The sequence below is a fragment of the Anomaloglossus baeobatrachus genome, chromosome 3 (genome assembly GCF_048569485.1).
Source record: "Anomaloglossus baeobatrachus isolate aAnoBae1 chromosome 3, aAnoBae1.hap1, whole genome shotgun sequence".
Lineage (NCBI taxonomy): Eukaryota > Metazoa > Chordata > Amphibia > Anura > Aromobatidae > Anomaloglossus > Anomaloglossus baeobatrachus.
The window spans coordinates 557,876,216-557,898,514 of record NC_134355.1 but is presented as its reverse complement, the minus strand read 5'-3'; the positions used below and the strand labels follow the sequence as shown (position 1 = coordinate 557,898,514).

General features: G+C 40.7%; 1 protein-coding gene and 1 pseudogene across 3 annotated transcripts in view; one reads left to right on the top strand and one right to left on the bottom strand.

Moving 5' to 3' along the window:
• The first annotated feature begins 10,629 nt into the window (after positions 1-10,629).
• Positions 10,630-12,175, top strand: LOC142297299 (uncharacterized; annotated as a pseudogene).
• A 3,370-nt stretch (positions 12,176-15,545) lies between these two features.
• WDR33 (WD repeat domain 33) overlaps positions 15,546-22,299 on the bottom strand; it is a 180,782-nt gene continuing 174,028 nt past the window's right edge. For all 3 annotated transcript variants that reach the window (XM_075340837.1, XM_075340838.1, XM_075340839.1), the window contains exon 21: positions 15,546-19,975. In XM_075340837.1, the coding sequence (XP_075196952.1) occupies positions 19,788-19,975 (188 nt within the window). In that variant the 3' untranslated portion in view covers positions 15,546-19,787. The remainder of the gene's footprint in view (positions 19,976-22,299) is intronic.

Genomic DNA, 22,299 nt, shown 5'->3' with positions numbered 1-22,299 from the left:
AAGGAACCTGACCAAATGTCCTTTATCGGTAGAATTACAAAAATGTTTCCAGTTCACAAGGAATTGAAAACATCCAGATTTATCATTGAAATTCCATCACCCAAACAAGAAAGTGAAAGAAAACCCAGTGAGTTTCTACTGCAGAAGGCGTTCTGAGTCACAGAATCTTGCTTTTGAAACGCATTGGGTTTTCTTGTTTATTCCTCTTAGGATCATGGAATCTAATGATGACATAGTAAACTTGGAAACAAAACATATACAGCTGCACTCTAAAATGCTAACAATAAATAAGGGAACTCTGGTATTGCATTACTGCTATAGGAATATTTGAGAAAAAAAAGATATTTAGCTTATGTATTAGCCAATGCATGTGAGCCCGATAACCCGTGGCAAGGTATATCTCTATATACTGGGAATCTAACTCAGATGTCTCTATCTGGGTTAAGCTGATTGAGCAGTCTGCCTTGTAACCAGGCTGTGTTCATTCCCCTTTATTGCTGGATCCTAGCTGCCCAGACAGAGGTTTTTAACCCAGATAGAGGCATTTGAGTTAGGTTCCTGGTATATAGAGATTTACCTTGCCGCTGGTTAACAGACTCAGATGCATTGGCCAATACATAAGATAAATATGTATTTTTTTTTCTTTTTTCAAATATTCCTATAGCAGTAATGCAATACCAGAGTTCCCTTATTCATTGCTAGCATTTTAGAGTGCAGCTGTATGTATTTTGTAGTTATAATGTGTTTTCAGCTAGCACCTATTCACACCTGTTGGATGTGCGGGTCAGTCTTTTTGATATATTTATAGTAAACTTGGATGTCTTCATTCCACCTGAGCTGGAACAATTTTTACAATTCTACTTGGTTATGCAATTGAAACTTGTAACTCAAACCACACATATGGGATTCAGATTTGTTTTTCCGTTATAGTCAATTGTGCAATTGTTTGAAAAATGTTATCATTTCTGCTTCGATCAATCAAAAATTGATGCTAGAATAACACATGGGCTTTATATAACATCTGTTTGTTCTATAGTTACAATCATGGGACGCAGAAGACATTACAGGTATTAAAGAACTAAACAAATGAAATCAAGGGGAATTCTGCCCACAAGAGCTTACAATCCAAAGAAAGTAATAGTCACGCAGCTTACCTTGCCTATGAGCATGTTACTTACCAATTATTAGTTACATACCAATTTTCCTTCTTTTGTGTAATTCTAGGTTATTTACAGTATATAGTATACCAGGACACATCATTCTGTATTTTGTACATATATGAATATTAAGAAACTTTCTACATTTTATTGAACCGAATTAACAATATACTAATGCCCTTTCTACAGCCTATTCAGATCAGAAGATAAGAAGTATGTAAACTGTTACTTGACGAGGATTTGTACAATCTGAGTAAAGTTTTATGTGAAAATAAAATATAAGTCTAAGTTGCCTTTTTTCCTAATGGGGTCCATGCTTCATATTTAAATTCTAAACCTTCATAAAAATGATGTTCCTGAGTTTTATGTGACACAACTACATGATTTTGTAAAATATTGTAAGCCAGAAACCGATGTTCCATTAAAGCAAATCTGTCACCGGGTTTTTCTACCTGCCAGGCTAATGCCATCTACTGTATATAAACGTGCTGTCACGACTTCATTTTGAAAATCAAGTTTATGTTTAGGAGAATTTTATTGTTCATTTGTAATGCAAATGAGCCGCAAGTGCATTGGACGGGCACTGCTATACAGCTCTCTCCCTATTCCCCACCTGTCGTCAGTCTCCTGTCCTTCAGGAATAAAGACAAAAGGACGTGCCCATGCCCCCATCCCACTGCAGCTCTACCTATTTTGTCAGATCTCACGTGAAAACTCCAAAAGTTGCAAAATTTTTGTGCAACCTTGCGATGTGCAAAAATGTTGTGACTTTTAAAAGTGTGGGCCTTTGTAATAACTTCCTAAACTGGCCCCATCCTGTTACAGTCATATGAAAAAGTTTGGGCACCCCTATTAATGTTAACCTTTTTTCTTTATAACAATTTGGGTTTTTGCAACAGCTATTTCAGTTTCATATATCTAATAACTGATGGACTGAGTAATATTTCTGGATTGAAATGAGGTTTATTGTACTAACAGAAAATGTGCAATCCGCATTTAAACAAAATTTGACTGGTGCAAAAGTATGGGCACCCTTATCAATTTCTTGATTTGAACACTCCTAACTACTTTTTACTGACTTACTAAAGCACTAAATTGGTTTTGTAACCTCATTGAGCTTTGAACTTCATAGGCAGGTGTATCCAATCATGAGAAAAGGTATTTAAGGTGGCCACTTGCAAGTTGTGCTCCTATTTGAATCTTCTATGAAGAGTGGCATCATGGGCTCCTCAAAACAACTCTCAAATGATCTGAAAACAAAGATTATTCAACATAGTTGTTCAGGGGAAGGATACAAAAAGTTGTCTCAGAGATTTAAACTGTCAGTTTCCACTGTGAGGAACATAGTAAGGAAATGGAAGAACACAGGTACAGTTCTTGTTAAGCCCAGAAGTGGCAGGCCAAGAAAAATATCAGAAAGGCAGAGAAGAAGAATGGTGAGAACAGTCAAGGACAATCCACAGACCACCTCCAAAGACCTGCAGCATCATCTTGCTGCAGATGGTGTCAAGGTGCATCGGTTAACATTACAGCGCACGTTGCACAAGGAGAAGCTGTATGGGAGAGTGATGCGAAAGAAGCCGTTTCTACAAGCATGCCACAGAGTCGCCTGAGGTATGCAAAAGCCCATTTTGACAAGCCAGTTACATTTTGGAAGAATGTCCTGTGGACTGATGAAACAAAGATTGAGTTGTTTGGTCATACAAAAAGGCGTTATGCATGGAGGCAAAAAAACACGGCATTCCAAGAAAAGCACTTGCTACCCACAGTAAAATTTAGTGGAGGTTCCATCATGCTTTGGGGCTGTGTGGCCAATGCCGGCACCGGGAATCTTGTTAAAGTTGAGGCTCGCATGGATTCAACTCAGTATCAGCAGATTCTTGACAATAATGTGCAAGAATCAGTGACAAAGTTGAAGTTACGCAGGGAATGGATATTTCAGCAAGACAATGATCCTAAACACTGCTTCAAATCTACTCAGGCATTCATGCAGAGGAACAATTACAATGTTCTGGAATGGCCATCCCAGTCCCCAGACCTGAATATCATTGAAAATCTGTGGGATGATTTGAAGCGTGCTGTCCATGCTCGGCGACCATCAAACTTAACTGAACTGGAATTGTTTTGCAAACAGGAATGGTCAAATATACCTTCATCCAGGATCCAAGAACTCATTAAAAGCTACAGGAAGCGACTAGAGGCTGTGATTTTTGCAAAAGGAGGATCTACAAAATATTAATGTCACTTTTATGTTGAGGTGCCCATACTTTTGCACCGGTCAAATTTTGTTTAAATGCGGATTGCACATTTTCTGTTAGTACAATAAACCTCATTTCAATCCAGAAATATTACTCAGTCCATCAGTTATTAGATATATGAAACTGAAATAGCTGTTGCAAAAACCCAAATTGTTATAAAGAAAAAAGGTTAACATTAATAGGGGTGCCCAAACTTTTTCATATGACTGTATGTATAAAGCGGATTGGACATTGTTATAGCATGTGAGCTCTGCAGCCAATCAGCACATGCTGGTTAACTGTGTGCCGCCTCCGTGCCAGCAAGGAAAAAGGGAATGCACAGCCAACCAATATAAGAAAATGAGGGTGCACAGTCTGCTGTAAACAATTGGTACTAGAGAGGAAAAGAAGCAGGCATTGGCACTCAGCTCAATATATAATGCATGACAATCAATATATAAATAACCAGAAATCTTTTATTGAAAACATACCCCAATAAAAACATTTAAAAAGACAAAAAACACCAGACAAGAAAAACAATGATTAGCTGTGGTGCTATACAATGATGCAAAATATTAACCAGCAAAGGACAAACTTCCGGCTACAACCAGGCTCACGTGAAGTGGAAGAGGGCTTTGTTGATCCACGGCCTGCTCTGCCTACCTGAAGGTGCATCCCGGCTGCGCCTCAGCCGGGATCGGGTACTGGGGAGCGGCCGGCATCTTTGCTGACTTCCAGTCGGGCGTCGCCTCTGCTGCGGCTGGGCGGATTGCTGGGGCCGACGTCATTGAGTGCGCTGCCTTCTCCAGGATCGGGGATGATGTCATCTCTGATGCGGCCGGGCTCGGGGCCGGAGGGGATGTCTTCCGGGCTTTGGTCTTTCGCGGGGCTGTTACGGGTGCCGGAGCGGTGTTGTGCTCATGGCCTGAGGGCGCCATTGCCGAGCCCTCACAGGCAGATGGAACGGATACCACTGCCGTGGCTTGTGGAAGCGGACCGAGCGAGGCACCAGCAACAGGTACGGTCAGCGAGGGAGGCGGCATGGCGGTCAGGGGCAGACCAAGCTCCTCAGCCTGCTGGGCCGGTCCCGGTGGGACATAGGGACGTGGGTCGCTTACCCACTCCTCCGAGGTCATCTCCACTTCGCGGGCCTGGACAGCTGCAGCCAGTTCCTGCATCTCGGCCATCCATCTTTTTAGCAGAAAGTTGGTCTGGGCCTGGATCCTTCGGCACATCCGTTCTGTCTGGGCTTCCACCCAGTCGGCATACCATACTATAACCTTTGAGGTTGGTGTTACTCCATAAACTTCCTTTGTTATTTGTTTGCTATTATTATTATTTTTTTCATTGAAAATCTGATGTATACTACCGTAATGAAATATTACTGTCACTTTACATAAAAATTGTGAGTTCTTGTGATGAAATTCAGTGTAATCCCTGTTTTTCTTTTCCTTTTTCTTTTCCATTGGGATATATATATTTTATGTAAGATCATGTAATAGCTCTCCACATATTTTTTACCTAATGCAAATTGCCTTATCTGATATATTGTTTTCTGTTTCATAGTCCTTGAAAAAGACCATATGCTTTGGTCGAAACGTTGGACTTGTACACACATTACGTTTTTGATATCCTCACAAGAACAATAAAATCATTGAAACGAAATATCATCTTTTGGAATCGTTTTTATTGAGTGTGCCGGATTCTTTACACTTTCTGGATATATATTTTTCCGAGCACCTTAAGCTTTTCATCCTGAGTGAGCCAGGCATTTCTATTACATTAAATAAAGCACACAAGTCCTGTGGTAAACCAAGGTGATGGTGGCCGGCTGCCGCAGACGGGTGTATCTGATCCCACGCCCGGGTTGGTAGTCAAAGTCTCTCTCCTCTGCACTCAGTGTGTTGTAGGTAGGCCTTCCCGCTGTGGAACACGGGAGTCCGCTCCCGGTCCTTTGGTTGGGAGCCGTGCCCGTCTAATGCTGATCCTTGGGATCTACGGGCCTGGCGGTTGCCCTATCCCTCTCTGTGGGTGGTTGTCTACTTTTCAGGACTTAGGTTGGGACAGGACCGAAAATCCTGCCCTCAATTGGTTAATTAGCTAGGCCATCGGTGCCGGTCCTGGCTTCGGGGTCCAAGTACCCCCTCTGTGCACACGGTTTCTGGGTCGGTTCTCCGGTGTCGGTACTGGCGGGCTCCAACTCTGTCCCAGTCCACCTCGGATCTCCGCAGCTGTCTTCCCGTCTCCTGCAGACTCTGGCTACCGTCTGCCACCTAGCCAAGGTGTCAGGGCTCCGACCCTGGCACTTGTCAGCTTGCACCTTCACTCTAAACTTCAACTATCACTTAACTGACTGTTTTCCCGCCCCGGGCTTTCCAGACCCCTAGGTGGGCGTTCCCTATCCTCCTGGTCCCGCCCACTGGTGTGTCCGTCCTTCCCTGAGGGGGGTGACTAGGGTTTCAGGTTGGCTGATTTAACCCTTCGTGGGATAGGTGTTGTGCGGGGGCCTACATGTACATCTACCTGGTTTTCCACGATGCTACAACTGTAGCTTTTACTATTCATTTAGTGTGGAATTCTTCTCTGATGGAACAGCAAATGAACGGTAAGAAGAGTGTTACTTTTAAAGGTAAAGTGATATGATTTTTATATTGCATTAATAATAAATATTGATTAAATAATCAATATTTTTTAATACAGAATTAAAGGCACCACTGTTTTCAGAGTTTTTTTATTTATGAATTTTTCTGCATCCACTGCATGATGCCATTTTCATTTGTTAGTGTGTAAGTTTCTGAGCACGATACTTAAACACCTCAAATACAGCAAGCCCTGTACATTGGAGACTGTGGTTAGTGTCCGACCGCAACTCCTGCATTGTGGCTTCCTACAGCTGTGACCTGGGCATGACATTTTTTTGAAGGTCGCAGCTACTCTGTATCTAATGCACTTAATGTGATACAGCCTTCAGAGATGTGTATCTAATCCTAGCATGATACACTCTGCACATTCAATACCAGTGTGAAAAAATACTCTGTGCATCCACTCTCAGCCAGTGATACACTCAGCACATACAATCCCAGCATATAGTACATCCTGCCCATCCAATGCCAGCAGGTAATACATTCTGTGCATCCAATCCCAGCGTGTGATACACTCTGTGTATCGAATTCCAACACACAATACACACTGTGCATCTAATCCTAGTGTGAGAAACACTCTGCACATCAAATCCCAACATATGATACACTTTGTGCATCTAATACCAACATGTGATACACTCTGCACATCCAATCTCAGCATGTGATATAGTCCACCTACATTATACTACAACTCCCATGGGAGTGGATGGAGGAGGGTCTCACATTACACTCCTGCTCCCATAGAAGTGGATTGAGCAGGGGTGACTTTACACCATTTGTCCCATAGAAGTCAATGAAGTAGGGGCCACACACTACACCACTACTTCTACAGAAGTTAATGGAGAAGATGTACCCCATCACTACATGAATTCTGCACCAGAATCACCATCAGTACATGAATAGATCATCAGAAGCATCACCAGCACAAGAATATATCACTAGACCCATCATCAGTATAAGAATAAAGCACCAAAGCCATTATCAGTACATGCATACAGAACCATCAGCTGTACAGAAATACATCACCAGAACCACCATCAGTTCATGAATACTGTACCAGAGCCATCATCAGAGTATGAATATGTCATTGGAACCATCCTCAGTATAAAAATAGAGCACCAAAACCTCCATCAGTACAGGAATACAATCATGGCAAATAAGTGTTGGCACCCTTGAAATTTTTCTAGAAAATGAAATATTTCTTCCACAAAATTATTGTAATTACTCATGTTTTGTCATGCTTATGTTTATTTCCTTCGTGTGTATTAGAACCCAAAAAAATGGCAAATTGGACATAAAACTCCTAAAATGGTCCAGACAAAATTGTTCGCACCTGTCCAAAATTGCAGATAAACAACTTCGTTTCAATCATGTGATGCTCATTCCAACTCACCTCTGGCAAGCAACAGGTGTGGGCAATATGAAAAAGCACACTGTCTGTCTCTGTCTGTCTCTTTATCTCTTTCCCTGTCTGTCTCCTTGTCTGTGTCTGTGTTTCCCTATCTGTCTGTTTCTTTCCTTGTCTGTCTCTTTTCCTGTCTCTTTGTCTGTATGTGTCTGTCTCTGTCTGTCACTTTCCCTGCCTGCATTGTGACATGCCAACATTCCATTCAAGGGCGTGGCTGCAGATTCTTCTGAAGTTCTCGCTGCATTGTGGCTCCCAGCTCCACTTACTTTAATGGAGGCAGGTTTTTTTTGCGAATAATTGTAAAGTGCAGGGTTAAAATTTCCTCTCAAAACCTAGTCTATGAAGTTCCCTGAGTCAAATGGAGTGTCTGTGCAAAATTTTGTGATTGTAAATGTGACGGGGTGAATTCCTTTAGCGGACATACATACACAAACACACACATACATACATACACTCAGCTTTATATATTAGACTAGCTGTAATACTTTGGTATTGCCCGGGATAGTAACTGTTTCTCTGTCTCTCTCCCAGTCTCTATGTGTCGCTGTCTGTCTGTGTCTCTGTGTCTATGTCTGTATTTGTATCAGTCTATCTGTCTCCATCTCTGTGTCTGTCTCTTTGCCCACCTGTCTCTTTGCCGGGCTGTCTCTTTCCAGGGCTGTCTCTTTGCCTATCTCTTTGCCCATCTGTGATCTATGACGTTCCCTGGGTCACATGGAGTGTCTATGCAAAATTTCGTGATTGTAAATGCGACGGTGCAAATTCCTTTAGCGGACATATACACACACACACACACACACACACATACACTGAGCTTTATATATTAGATTTTAATAATAAGTACAGTTTGGAATTTTTAGTGCTGTAGTGCACATATAGTGCTGGCTTTCTTGTTTTTTCTTCGTTGAATTGGTCAGTGGCTGACCCCCAACTTGCTGTGCACCCCAATTTGGGTTGTATTTCACCTGTCTTGATTTTGGCAGATGGTTGCTGTTGACATTCAGTCATCAAGCCCTGTCGACAGGCTATTTACTTCAAGCAGCATTTGCTTGGGCATGTCCTGTCCACAGCCATGATTCAGTCAGACTCTTTGTCTGTTTCTGTCTGTCTCTTTCTCTCTTTCCCTGACTGTCTATCTCTTTCCCTGTCTGTCTCCTTGACTGTGTCTGTCTGTTTCCCTGACTGTCTGTCTCTTTTCTTGTCTGTCTCTTTTCCTGTCTGTGTCTGTCACTTTCCCTGCCTGCATTGTGACATGCCAACATTCCATTCAAGGGCATGGCTGCGCATTCTTCTGAAGTTCTGGCTGCATTGTGGCTCCCAGCTCCACTGACTTTAACACTAGAACTACTGAGGTAGTAATTTTGACTACTTTGCACCATGTATTTCTATATAGGTGTCACGAGTCCAGTAGTTCTAGTGTTAATGGAGGTAGGTTTTTTGGCGAATAATTGTAAAGTGCAGGGTTCAAATTTCTCCTCAAAACCTAGTCTATGAAGTTCCCTGAGTCAAATGGAGTGTCTGTGCAAAATTTTGTGATTGTAAATGTGACGGGGCAACTTCCTTTAGCGGAAATACACACACACATACATACACTCAGCTTTATATATTAGACTAGCTGTAGTACCTGGGCATTGCTCCGGATAGTAACTGTCTCTCTGTCTCTCTCCCAGTCTCTGTCTGTGTGTCGCTGTCTGTCTGTGTCTTTCTTTGTCTGTCTGTGTCTATATCTCTGTCTGTATTTGTATCAGTCTATCTGTCTCCATCTCTGTGTCTGTCTGTATCTCTATAAGTCTCTATATGTGTCTGTCTGTCTCTCTTTCCCCGTCTGTTTCTTTCCAGGTCTGTCTCTTTGCCCGCCTGTCTCTTTCCAGGGCTGTCTCTTTGCCAGTCTTTCTCTTTCCAGGGCTGTCCCTTTAAAAGTCTGTCTCTTTGCCCGTCTGTCTCTTTCCAGGGCTGTCTCCTTCCCGGTCTGTCTCTTTCCCAATCTGTCTCTTTCTAGGGCTGTCTCTTTCCAGGGCTCTCTCTATCTGTCTTTTTCTGTCTCTCTCTATCTGTCTCCCTACTGACATCATATTACCTCACACATAAGCTTCTTATACTAACAGTTTATTTTGTTCCTATAGCAACCATTGACAGTTGCTATTAATAGCTTGTAGCTCCCACCTCCATTCAGTTTAATTGAGGCAGGATTTTTGAGAGTAACTGTAAAGCGCGGGGTTAAATTTTCCCGTCAAAACATAGTCTATGACGTTCCCTGGGTCACATGGAGTGTCTGTGCAAAATTTCGTGATTGTAAATGCGACGGTGCAAATTTCTTTAGCGGACATACACACACATACACTGAGCTACAGTTTGGAGTTTTTAGTGCTGCAGTGCTAGCTTTCTTGTTTTTTCTTTGTTGAATTGGTCAGTGGCTGACCCCCACCTTGCTGTGCACCCCAGTTTGTGTTGTATTCCACCTGTCTTGATTTTGGCAATTGGTGGCTGTTCACATTCAGTCATCAAGCCCTGTCAACAGGCTATTTACTTCATGCAGCATTTGCTTGGGCCTGTCCCACCCACAGCTATGATTCAGTCATGGGTACGGGATTGAAAAACACCAAGTGCTGCTAATAACAGTTCTACTTTTTCATATGTGAGGACGTATGGCACATTTTAAATAAAAATATTTTAGAGTAGGACTGCCCCAAAGAGATTTGCCGTGATGTGGCGGGGTAGCTCAAGAAATTGCAATTCTTTGCCAAAAATCTCAAATTTTAATTTTAAGTAGTTTGGAATTTTTAGTGCTGTAGTGCACATATAGTGCTGGCTTTCTTGTTTTTTTCTTCATTACAATGAAAAGAATCCAGTACCGTAAGGAGTACCTAGAGTTAAATATGGTACAGGTTCAAGATATTTTGGGGTTGTTTTGCTGCCTCTGGCACTGGGTGTCTTGACTGTGTGCAAGGCATCATGAAATTTGAAGATTATCAAAGGATTTTGGGTTGCAATGTAGTGCCTTGTGTCAGAAAGCTAGGTTTGTGTCTTTCTTCCAGCAGTACAATGACCCCAAACATACTTCAAGAAGCCCCTAGAAATGGATGGAAACAAAGCTCTGGAGAGTTCTGAAGCTTGTATCTCTTGCTTACAGAAGTGAAAACCAGTTTATGGAATCCTTGGTGCAGAATTTTTGGTCAATCTAGAAAATGAAGTGTGAAATGTGGTGGATATGGGCCATGCTATTTCCCATGACAACGGGATGGACAAGTCTATATCGAGAGGAACCAATGGCCAATCGATTTTTAATACATCGTCAAGTAATCTCTGAAGCATTGAACGGTAGTCAATATGCGGATTGCTGGATTTGCACCCATTCTCCTGTAATAGCTACAAGCATTCCTTTTCTAGCTGTCCCTGTTATAAAGGGGGATATTTTAACATGGAACAGTTGTTCTAATACCTTAGCAAACAATGACACTCGGAATTCTCGGTTATGGAATATGACTGTACCCATACCAATAGAAGGAGGGGTAAACCTCCCTTGGTGACAAGGGAATATGAGTGGAACAAGTAAAAATCTGCAGTATTTGGCATTTAAAGGAGGATCTTGGGTGCCAAGAACTAAAACTGAACTAACTAAATTGGGAACTATACCCATGGACAATATACATCAATTTTAAATCAACTTCAAATACACCGGATGCTTTTAAGCCCATGTTGTCGGAACGGGTTATTCATAATACGTCATGGTCTTTTGCTAGTATGTTTTCAAGTGGGACTATTGACACTTGTAGTAGAAGGATAGGAAATTTAATGTGCAATGAATCAGTACACACCAGGACAAGAAACTTGTGGTAGTCCGGAAGCAGGTTACTTTACTCCAGTAGAGCAAAGTCCTAGCTGGTGTGTATTGTCAAATGTTACTATTTTCATTGATCTAGCGCATCGATTAGTCAGCTCTGTGGGATCTCCCACATGAAACGTACTGGACCTGTGGGGATAGTGCTTATAAATGGCTTCCAGTAGGAATCCAAGAAACTTGTACTCTAGCCCGATTAACCCCTGCTACTTTTGCCTTACCGTATGATCAAGTAGACGCAAGGGTATCACCCAAACATATGGTATTTAAAAGAGCATCGAACAACAAACCTTGAAAATCAGGACAACCCCATGTGCTACAGCGAATAAAATTGTTAGCACTCTATTTGTATATGCAAATGTGGGATGAATTAGTAGAATCCACAAACTATTTAGATGCTTGAATATTTTAAATACTACCATTCCGGTACAGCAGCAACTAGTGATAGTTACTAATCAAACAATCTGGTTCTGGATTATCTTACTTCCGCTCAGGGTGATATGTGTCAAATAATTGGACCTACTTGCGGTCATTATATAGATCCACAAGGGGAATTACAGTTGCAAGCAAAGCTGAATAATATACAAAAGCTAAGGGAAAAATACCAAAAAGATAATGATGACAATAGAGATAGTTAGTGGGCTAATACCCTTTCTTTTCTTAATCCATCTCATTGGTTCAAAGGAATTGGGGGATGGTTAATGGGAATCTTACAGGGAGCCTTCCAGCTTATTTTATGTGCTATTTTGATATATATAGGGATCAGAATAGTTTTATGTATCACCAAGAATATATTTGGAAAAATCAAAGAATCAATAGAAAAATCAAGTTTCACGAGCAATGAATGCATATATAGTTTGATTTCTATTTTATCTTGTTTTTTACGGCTATAGTTTTATGTGGTAGGTATGATGTAGCTAATAATTTGAGGTTATAATAATTTTGTATGATGATGGCATTACATGACACCCATAATCAAGGACCGATTGTGATACAAATGGGATGAGTATGTGTGTGTGTGTGACTGGACTCTAGATAGGTATCCAGTCAAATAGTGATTATGGGAGTCCTGCTGCCTAGCTAACCGCAAGTAGCAGAGAATCTAACCTCAAGTAACTTTTGAAGGCCATGCCATGATCACGAGGAATATATCCGTGCAAAACAACATACTGCGCAGGTCTCCAGGTGGAGAACACGAGCCAGAAGTAGTAACCACGCAGCTGCAAGCGTGATCTGTTCTATAACAATGATGAAGTTTAGTTCTACTGCGCACTTGCGACAAAGAGATACATAGTTATGTGGCTAAAATGCAGGGGGCTAGGTCAGCGAGTTAGGGGACTCTTTCCAGGAGGCACTAGTGGATGCACTCCTTCTGTGATGTAAATACCAAAGTATTTTGGGCGGCATGGTGGCTCAGTGTTTAGCACTGCAGTCTTGCAGCGCTGGGGTCCTGGGCTCTAGTCCCACTAAGGACAACATCTGCAAGGAGTTTGTATGTTCTCCCCGTGTTTGCGTGGGTTTCCTCCGGGTACTCCGGTTTCCCCCCACACTCCAAAAACATACTGATAGGGAATTTAGATTGTGAGCCCCAATGGGAACAGTGTTGCCAATGTATGTAAAAGCGCTATGGAATTAATATCGCTATATAAATGAATAAATATTATTATTATATTATTTTCCTTCTCGCTGACAGAGTCCCCTCCGGTTGGGAAGTGAGGTTACAATACTTAGGTAATGTATTGATTCTGCCATTCCATGATCAAACATTATCCTTATGCAATCTCAATAAATTGTTACATAATTGTTTTACTATAAAACTGTATTCAGTGTGCCTAATTTGTATATTAGTGAGCGCTACATAAGTAAGGGCGTATCCGCCCCCTCACTTTGCCGTGGTAAGTATGTAAATTGCACCATAGACTTTGATGAGTACATGTTCCATCGGAGAACACTATTATAAACACACAAGTGAAAAACGGACATCTTAATGAGGCCTGAGACCGTGCCATCCATTTTTCGCATATGGAAGAGGGAGGTGGGTATGCAAAACTCGGCTTCCTCAGTACCTCCTAGCACATGGTCCATGTAAGGCATACTGTATACAGAAGGCATCTACATTTGAAACCAGACATTTACATACACTATCTAAAAAGACACATATGCTGGTTTAGCTCACTATCTGACATGAAATCAGAATAAACCTTTCTGGTTTTAGGTAAATTAGGAACCAAAATTATTTATATTTGCCAAATACCAGAATAATGAGAGAGAGAGAGAGAGACAGAATGTTTTAACACATTTTGATGACTTTCTGCAAAGTCAAAAGTTTACATATATTTTATTAATATTAGGTACCATTATTACATTATATACATATATATTATATTACATTATTACAAGTATTCATGACCCAAGTCATACAATTTAAGTATGATTTAGCTCAAACGTTTTGGATATCCTTCCACAAGCTTCTCACAATAGTTGGTAGGAATTTGGGCCCATTCCTCATGACAGAACTGGTGTAAGGCCCTGTGTGCACGCTGCGGTTTTCGCTGTGGTTTTGCTGCATGTATTACTGCAGAAGATGTTCATAACCTTTCTGCAGTCATTCCCCAGCAAAACCTTTGGTAAAAAAAAAAACGTGTGCGCACACTGTGTTTTTTTTTCCCTACAGGTTTCGCTTCAGAATTTCTGCAGCAAAAAGAATGAGCATGTCACTTCTTTTCTGCAGGTACCTGTGGTTTTTGCCATAGATAATGGTAAAAAAAAAAAGCAGTTACCAACCCACGGAAAAACCGTGGCAAAACTGCGGCAAAAACGCGGGTGCAGTATTCTGCCAGAGGGTGCGGATTTTTCTTAAGAAAAGTCCATTTTCTAGTGCGCACATAGCCTAACTGAGCTATGTTTGTAGGTCGCCTTCCTTGCACTTGCCTTTTCAGCTTTGCCCATACATTTTCAATAGGATTGAGATCAGTGCTGTGTGATGACTACTCCAAATCATTGACTTTGTTACTTTTACGCCACTTTGTAACCAGTTTGGCAGTATGCTTCAGGTCATTGTCCGTTTGGAAGACCCATTTCATAGAATCATAGAATATCAGAGTTAGAAGGGACCTCAAGAGCCATCGGGTCCAACCCCCTGTGAGTGCAGATTTTCCTAAATCATCCCAGGTATATGTTTATCCAGTTTCCGCTTGAAGATTTCCATTGATGGAGAGGTCACTGACTCTCATGGTAGCCTGTTCCACTCTCTCACTGCTCTCGCTGTCAGAAATGTTTTCCTAATGTCTAATCTGAATACCCTTCCTTTTAGTTTCATCCCATTGCTTCTTGTACTTCCTTGTGCTAATGAGAATATGGTAGTTCCCTCTGCACTGTGACTATCTTTCAGATATTTGTAGACCGCTATTTAGTCTCCTCTCAGCCTTCTCGTTTGCAAACTAAACATTCCTAGATCTTTTAGTCGATCTTCATATGACATGGTTTGCAGACAGGCTACCATCTTGGTTGTTCTTCTCTGGACTTGCTCCAATATATAGATATCTTTCTTGAATTGGGGTGCCCAGAACTGTACACAGTATTCCAGGTGTGGTCTGACCAGTGCAGAGTATAGAGGAATAATTACCTCTTTTGATCTAGATTAAATGCTTGTCTTGATATATCCCAGAATTTTGTTGTCCTTGCCCAAGTCCTTTTCCCCGATGCGATTACCTAGTTCTATTCCTCCCATACTATATATGCTTTTTACATTTCTTTTACCCAGATGTAGGGCTTTGCATTTGTCCCTCTTAAACTTCATTCTGTTTGCCTCGGTCTATTGTCAGTGTGTGTCTAGATCCTTTCGAATCTCTTTCCTCTCTAGTGTTGGCTACTCCTCCTATCCTATTATCATCTCTGATTTTTTTGAGTTCCACAATAATTCCGTTGTTCAGATAATTTATAAAAGATGTTAAACAGCACTAGACCCAGGACATAACCTTGCAACACCCCACTTTTAACTTTCCTCCAGTTAATTGTATAGCCATTTAGTACTACTCATTGAGCACAATCATTAAGCCAGTTGTAAATCCAGCTAAGGCTGGTTTCACATCTCCGGTATTTTGCCAGAAACCGGATCTGGCACAAATGCAGTACAGTTACATTCATTTACAGTGGAAGCGTGACACCATGTGGACACATGCGGTTTTGTATGAACCATGTGTCCGCATAGTGTCGTGCTTCCATTGTAAATGAATGTAATTGTACTGCATTTGTGCCGGATCCAGCAAAATACTGGAGATGTGAAACCAGCCTAACTGATTTTTTGTCAAATTCCACACTTGATCATTTTTTCGATGAGGATGTCATGTGATACTTTATTGAATGCCTTACTGAAGTCAAGGTATACTATATCCATGGCATTCTCCTGGTCCAACCATTCAGGGACTTTGTTGTAGAAAGAAATCAGGTTGGTCTGACAAGATTTATTGGTCATAAAACTGTGCTGGCTTTGGTTAATTAATGCCTTCCCATCCAGGTACCCAAGTAAATGTTCTTTGACAATTTGCTCAACGTTTTTTTTCCTGCTATGGAAGTCAGGCTTACTGGCCAGTAATTCCTTGGATCCTCCTTTTTCCCCTTTTTCTAAATAGGAACCACATTTGCCCTTTTCCAATCTAGAGGGACCACTCCTGTTTCCCATTACTTATTGAAGATTATGGCAAGCGGTACTCTTATTTCCTCAGCTATCTCTTTCCACTCTACAGTGTAAATCATCTTGACCTGGGGACATGGTTTCCGTTAACTTGGTGAAGTGTTCTAATATCAATCCGTTGCTTATTGTCAACTTGTACTCCTCTTTACCATCATTTATATCATGATTATTACTGATACTTGCATTAGTTTTTTTTGGAAGAAGACCGATACGAAAAAGAATTTAGTAGCTCCACCTACTATTCCATCTTATTGACTGTTTCACCTTTTTTTGATTCTTCAGGACTCATAAGGTCTTCTTCACTTTTCTTCTGCTTTTAACATACCCCCAAAATACTTTTACCTTACTCTTGGCCTCTTTTGCAAGCCTCAATTCATGTTGGCCTTAGCTACTTTGACGTTTGTCTTACAGAGTCTGCAAACTGCCATGTATTCTTCCCTAGGTATAATCCCCATCTTCAACTTGTATGTTTTCATTTTCTTTTTAAGCAGGTGAAGTAACGTTTTGGTCATCCGTCCTGGTTTCTTTAGGTCTTTCCCATTTTTCTTCCTTTTTAGGTATTGTAAGTGCTTGTGCATTAAAGATTTCCTTACAGAAGATATTCCATCCTTTGTGTGCAGTTTTGTGCTTAAGAATTATGTGCTATTGAATTCTACCAACCCTTGCTTTTAGGCTCTTGAAGTCTGCTCTGCTAAAGTCAAGCGTTGAAGTCTGTGTCTTCTCAGGTGTTGCACCGTCTTGCAACCCCAAATTCAAGGATGGTATGATCGCCGAGTCCCAGTGTCCCTGCTACCCTTAGTCCATTAAGAATATCCTCGTTGTTTGTTAGGATTAAGTCCAAGATGACTGTTCCCCTCGTCTTTTCTTCTACCAGCTGTGAGACTAAATTGTCTGCAAGGGAGGATAAAAAGTGGATGGAGCCTTTACTCTTACCTGTGAGGGTTTCCCAATGAATGTCTGGGTAGTTGAAATCTCCCTTGATCACGATTTCATGTTTTTTTTGAGAACATGGCCATTTGATGTGAAGAAAGCTCAACTATATCCTCTGACCCGGTGGTTTATAATAAACACCTATTGTGATGTCCTTCCCCTTGTTTCCTCCATGAATTCTTAACCAAATATTTTCTAATAGATTCTCATTCTCTGAAACTTTGATTTCTGTGGAGAGGTGTTCTTTTTTGACTTACAACCCAACTCCTTGTTTGTTTCCCATGCTTTGTGCATTTGTGTAAAAACATTTTAGTTTGTGCTCTATTGCTTCCCTTTTCTTAGATTCCTTCTGAGTATCCTGACTTTTGTACTCTTTACTACATCTAGTATCCTTGTTTAGTGTGTCCTTTAGCTGCATGTTCTTGTCTGGCATTTTTCTTCCCATCTTCTTCTAGCTGAAAGCCCTCCTGATTAGTGTGGCAAGTCTTCTGGCAAATGTGCCTTTTCCAGGTTTGTGAGGTGTAACACGTCTCTAGTGAGGAGTACATCGTAAAGGTAATTCACACCATGGTGTAAAAATCCGAATCCTTGCTGTCTGCACCACCATCTTAGCGAGTTGTTCACTTCTAGAATCCTAGTCCATCTCCTGATGCCTCAACCATCAACTGGGAGGTTTGATGAGAAACTACATACACATCCAGTTCCTTCACTTTCTTGACCAGATTTTTAAAGTCGTTGCAGATAGTTGGTAAATCATTTTTTGAGGTAATTTGTGCCCTTATGCATTAATAGAAATGGGTAGTCATCCTTTGAACTTAGGAGGTTCGGTATCCTGTTGGTAACATCATTGATTTTTGCTCCTGGGAGGCAGCATACTTCTTGTGCAGATAAGTCTGGCCTGAAGACAGCTGTCTCTGTGTCTCTTAGTAGTCAGTCGCCCAACAACTAACTACCACTCTTCTTTTCTTCCTAGGCACACTATTTTTCTGATGATCCTGAGTGTTTCTGGGTGACTTTTGTTTCTTCCTTTGTTGGAATGGTCTCTTCTTGAATTGTGCCATTTTCATCATTCTGCATGAGGGTTTGGGAATGGTTCCTAAGATGTGTGGGTGGTGATGGCTTTGTGATCCGCTGGCTCCTTTTAGTCACGTGTATCAATTTTTCTGCCTCTTTAGGTGCTCTGAAGCTTTTTCTCCCTTTCCGTATCCTGAAAGCTTTAAGTTCCTGGCTGATGTCGCTTCAGTATTGCCACATAATCTTCTTTCCTCATGATGCCATCTAGTTTGTTAAGTGCACCAATTCCTCCTGCAGCAAAACAACCCCACAACATGATGCTGTCACCCCCGTGTTTCACAGTTGGGATGGTGTTCTTAGACTTCAAAGCTTCTCCCTTTTTCCTCCACAAGTAACGATAGTCATTATGGCCAAACAGTTCAACTTTAGTTTCATTAGACCACAGGACATGTCTCCAAAAATTAAGGTCTTTGTTCCTGTATGCATTCGCAAACATTAATCTGGCTTTTTTATGTTTCTTTTGAAGTAATGGCCTCTCCCTGGCAGAGTGGCATTTCAGCCCATGTTGATAAAGTACTCGTTTCACTGTGGCTAATGACACAATCTTACCATCTTCCGCCAGCATCTGCACAAGGTCTATTGCTTTTGTTCTTGGGTTGATATGCACATGTTTGACCAAAGCACGTCCATCTCTGGTACACAGAACTCATCTCCTTCCTGAGCGGTATGATGGCTGGACATTCATCTTGTTTGCATATAATTGCTTGCACAGATGAACAAGGCACTTTCAGGTATTTGAAAATCTCACCCAAGGATGAACCAGATTAATGGAAGTTCACAATTCTCTTCCTGAGATTTTGTCTAATTTCTTTTGACTTTCCCATGATACTACACAAAGAATAAGTGTGTTTTAGGTGTGCATAATGCATTAAAATACATTCACAGGTCTGTCTCTAACTCAGATGTTGCCAATAAAGACATGACATCCTCATATGGGACAGCTCGTATTGTTTAGTGTATGTATATTTTTGACTTTACAGAAAGTAATAAAAATGCACTGAAATTCTCTCATTATTCTGGCATTTGGCAAATAGAAATAATTTTGGTTCCTAATTTACCTAAAACGGGAAAGGTTTATTCTGATTTCATGTCAGATAGTTGGAAAACATGCATGTGTGTCTTTTTAGATAGTGTATGTAAACTTCTGGTTTCAACTGTATATACCCCTTCTATTCTCTTTGTTTCTGTTGACTCACTCATTTGAAAGTCAGTTTAGTCCAAATAGACCAGGATGGTTAATTTTTGCAGACTGATGTTTAACATAAATAAAATTCACAAGGGAACAGCCTCACAGACTATAATGTGTCTGTGTACGGTCAGTGGTAAAACAAACAAAACGCAAAAAAAACCCCCACCTACCGGAGTACAGTCTTTGTTCATAGGCTGGCTTCTACATACACTCAAGCCTTGAAGCTTTCATACCCTCAACACCAAACAACTGCAAATTTTTTTCTCCCTTAATTATTTCTTAAACATATTACATTCAGCATTACATACAAAAAAATTAAACAACTCATTTTCCGACAAACTGTACACAAGCATTTGCCGTTTATAAGTGTCGTCTTCGGAGGAGAGAAGTGATGGTTGTGTGGACCGAACACAATATGAAAACTAACAGATAAGAGAAAACAAATATGGTTGGATTCGGAGTTCTGTGAAGTCCATAACGTTGCTTCCAGTGTTCCAGTTCTTGTAAATGTGTCTAGAATCTCAAACAGGGATCTTCTCAGCACTGGTGCTGGTTTTATCCACTATAATTACTATTAACTTTGGTCCAATATGGACTTGGGAATATTTGTCAGGTGATCTTATCGATTTCTCCCACTTCCACTGCTACTTCCGCCGCTCCGAGGACCCCCTCCTCTCCATTGAGAGTTCATATTGCTGCTGGATCCAGATCCCCCTCTACTCCAGCTTCCTCGATTACTCCTAGATGAGCCTTCATCTTGTTCTTGGGAGCTGGATCGGCTTAGTCTCTGCGACCTGGGGGGCGGCCCTGATGGAATAAAAAAAAAAAAAGTTATACACAATGCGACTGATTTACATCCACAGTATCCCCTAGATTATCTACAGCAGTGTTAGGGCCTTATTCAGAAGAGTGTAATGTACCAGTGGTAAACAGTTTCCCAGGTTAAACACATCAATCTCCAATTTTCTACTGAGCTAAACATTCAGCAATATAAGTGTCTATAGTCTTGTAAAATCCGTTCTGCTGAGCTGATTATATATTATTAACCCCTTTATGACATGGCAATTTTCAGTTTTTTTTGTTATTTGCTCCTCTTCTGTCAAGAGACATAACTTTTTTATTTTTCAGTTCACAAAGTCTTATGAGGGTTTGTTTTTTGTGGGATGAGTTGTATTTTTGAATGACACCATTCAATCAACCACATGTAATTCTGGAGAATAGGAAAAAAAATTACAAGTGCGTTGAAATTGCAAAAAAAAAAGTGCAATTCATTCACTATTTTTGGGGTTTTCATTCACCATGTTCAATATATGATTAACCCCTTCACGACCCATGACGTAGATATCCGTCATGGATCGTGTGAGATTAATCCCCGTCCCCTGCCATGGGCAGGCTGCGGCGATCCGCGCACATATCAGCTGATTTCAACAGCTGACATGTGTGCCTGCAAGTTACGAGTGGAATCGCTTCCACCCGCAACTTTTAACCCCTTACATCTAGCTGCCAAAATCTGGCAGCGAGATGTATATATGCGCGGCCATTACTTTTACTTACCGCCACCCCCACCGGAAGTCACGTGCATGATCACGTGACTTCAGGTGGTTGCCATGGTAGCACAGGGTCATGCGAGGATGCCTGTAGCTAACATGTCACTTTCTCTCAGTGCTGGCGGCATAGTGCCAGCACAGAGTAAAGCAGCATATATCTGCAGATCTCAGCTCTGTAGCAGAGATCTACAGATATGGCAGAGCAATCAGACTGCTGATCGTTATAGTCCCCTAGGGGGACTAGTAAAATAAAAAAATAAGTAAAAAAAAAAAATAAAAAGCTAAAAGTTCAAATTACCCTCCTTTCGCCCCATTGAAAATTAAAGGGTTAAAAAAATAAAAAATATACACATATTTGGTATCGCCGTGTCCAGAAATGCCCGATCTATTAAAATGTAAAATCAATTAATCTGATCAGTAAATGGCGTAGCGGCAAAATAATTCCAAACGCCAAATTTAAGTTTTTTGGTCGCTGCAAGTTTTGCGCAAAATGCAATAACAGGCGATCAAAACGGTACGATTTTTGCACAGATGCTACATTAGAAACGCCAGCTCGATATGCAAAAAATAAGCAGTCACTGAGCCATAGATCCCGAAAAATAAGAACGCTACGGGTTTCGGAAAATGGCGCAAAACTTGCGCCACTTTTTGGACAAACTTGTGAATTTTTTTTTAACCCTTTAGATAAAAGTAAACCTATACATGTTTAGTGTCAACAAACTTGCACCGACCTCAGGCATCACACCGACATCAGTTTTATCATATAGTGAACATGGTGAATATAAAATGACAAAAACTTTTGTGCGATCACACTTTTTTTTGCAGTTTTTGCACACTTGGATTTTTTTTGCTGTTTTCCAGTACACTATGTGCTAAAACTTATGATTTCAATTAAAAGTACAACTCGTCCTGCAAAAAACAAGCCCTCATATGGCAAGATTGACAGAAAAATAAAAAAAGTTACGGCTCTCGAAAGGAAAGCAAAAAAAGGGGAACGAAAAGGAAAAAAAAAAACGGAAAACACCCGGGGGCTGAAGGGGTTAAACTGACCAGACAATAAGACGTTACAGGTCAGTACGATTACACAAATACCAAACATGTATAGTTTGTTGTTTTATTTTAAAGGGTTGAAAAAAAAAAAAATATTTTATATTTCGATAGATTGAACTTTTGCGAATACAAAGATTCCAAAGGTGTATATTTTTTTTTTAATTGTTTTATTTTTAATGGGGCAAAAGATGTAAATTTGTACGTGTTCTAAGTTTTTTATTTTTAAAAACTTTTTTTTTTTTTAACTTTTTACTTTATTTAGGAGACTTGAAGCTGCCATCATCTGATCCCTTGTGCTATACACTGTGTGCAGAATTATTAGGCAAATGAGTATTTTGATCACATGATACTTTTTATACATGTTGTCCTACTCCAAGCTGTATAGGCTTGAGAGCCAACTACCAATTAAGTAAATCAGGTGATGTGCATCTCTGTAATGAGGAGGGGTGTGGTGTAATGACATCAACAGCCTATATAAGGTGTGCTTAAAGGGAACCTGTTAGCAGAAATTTCGTCCAAAACCTAAAAGATTCC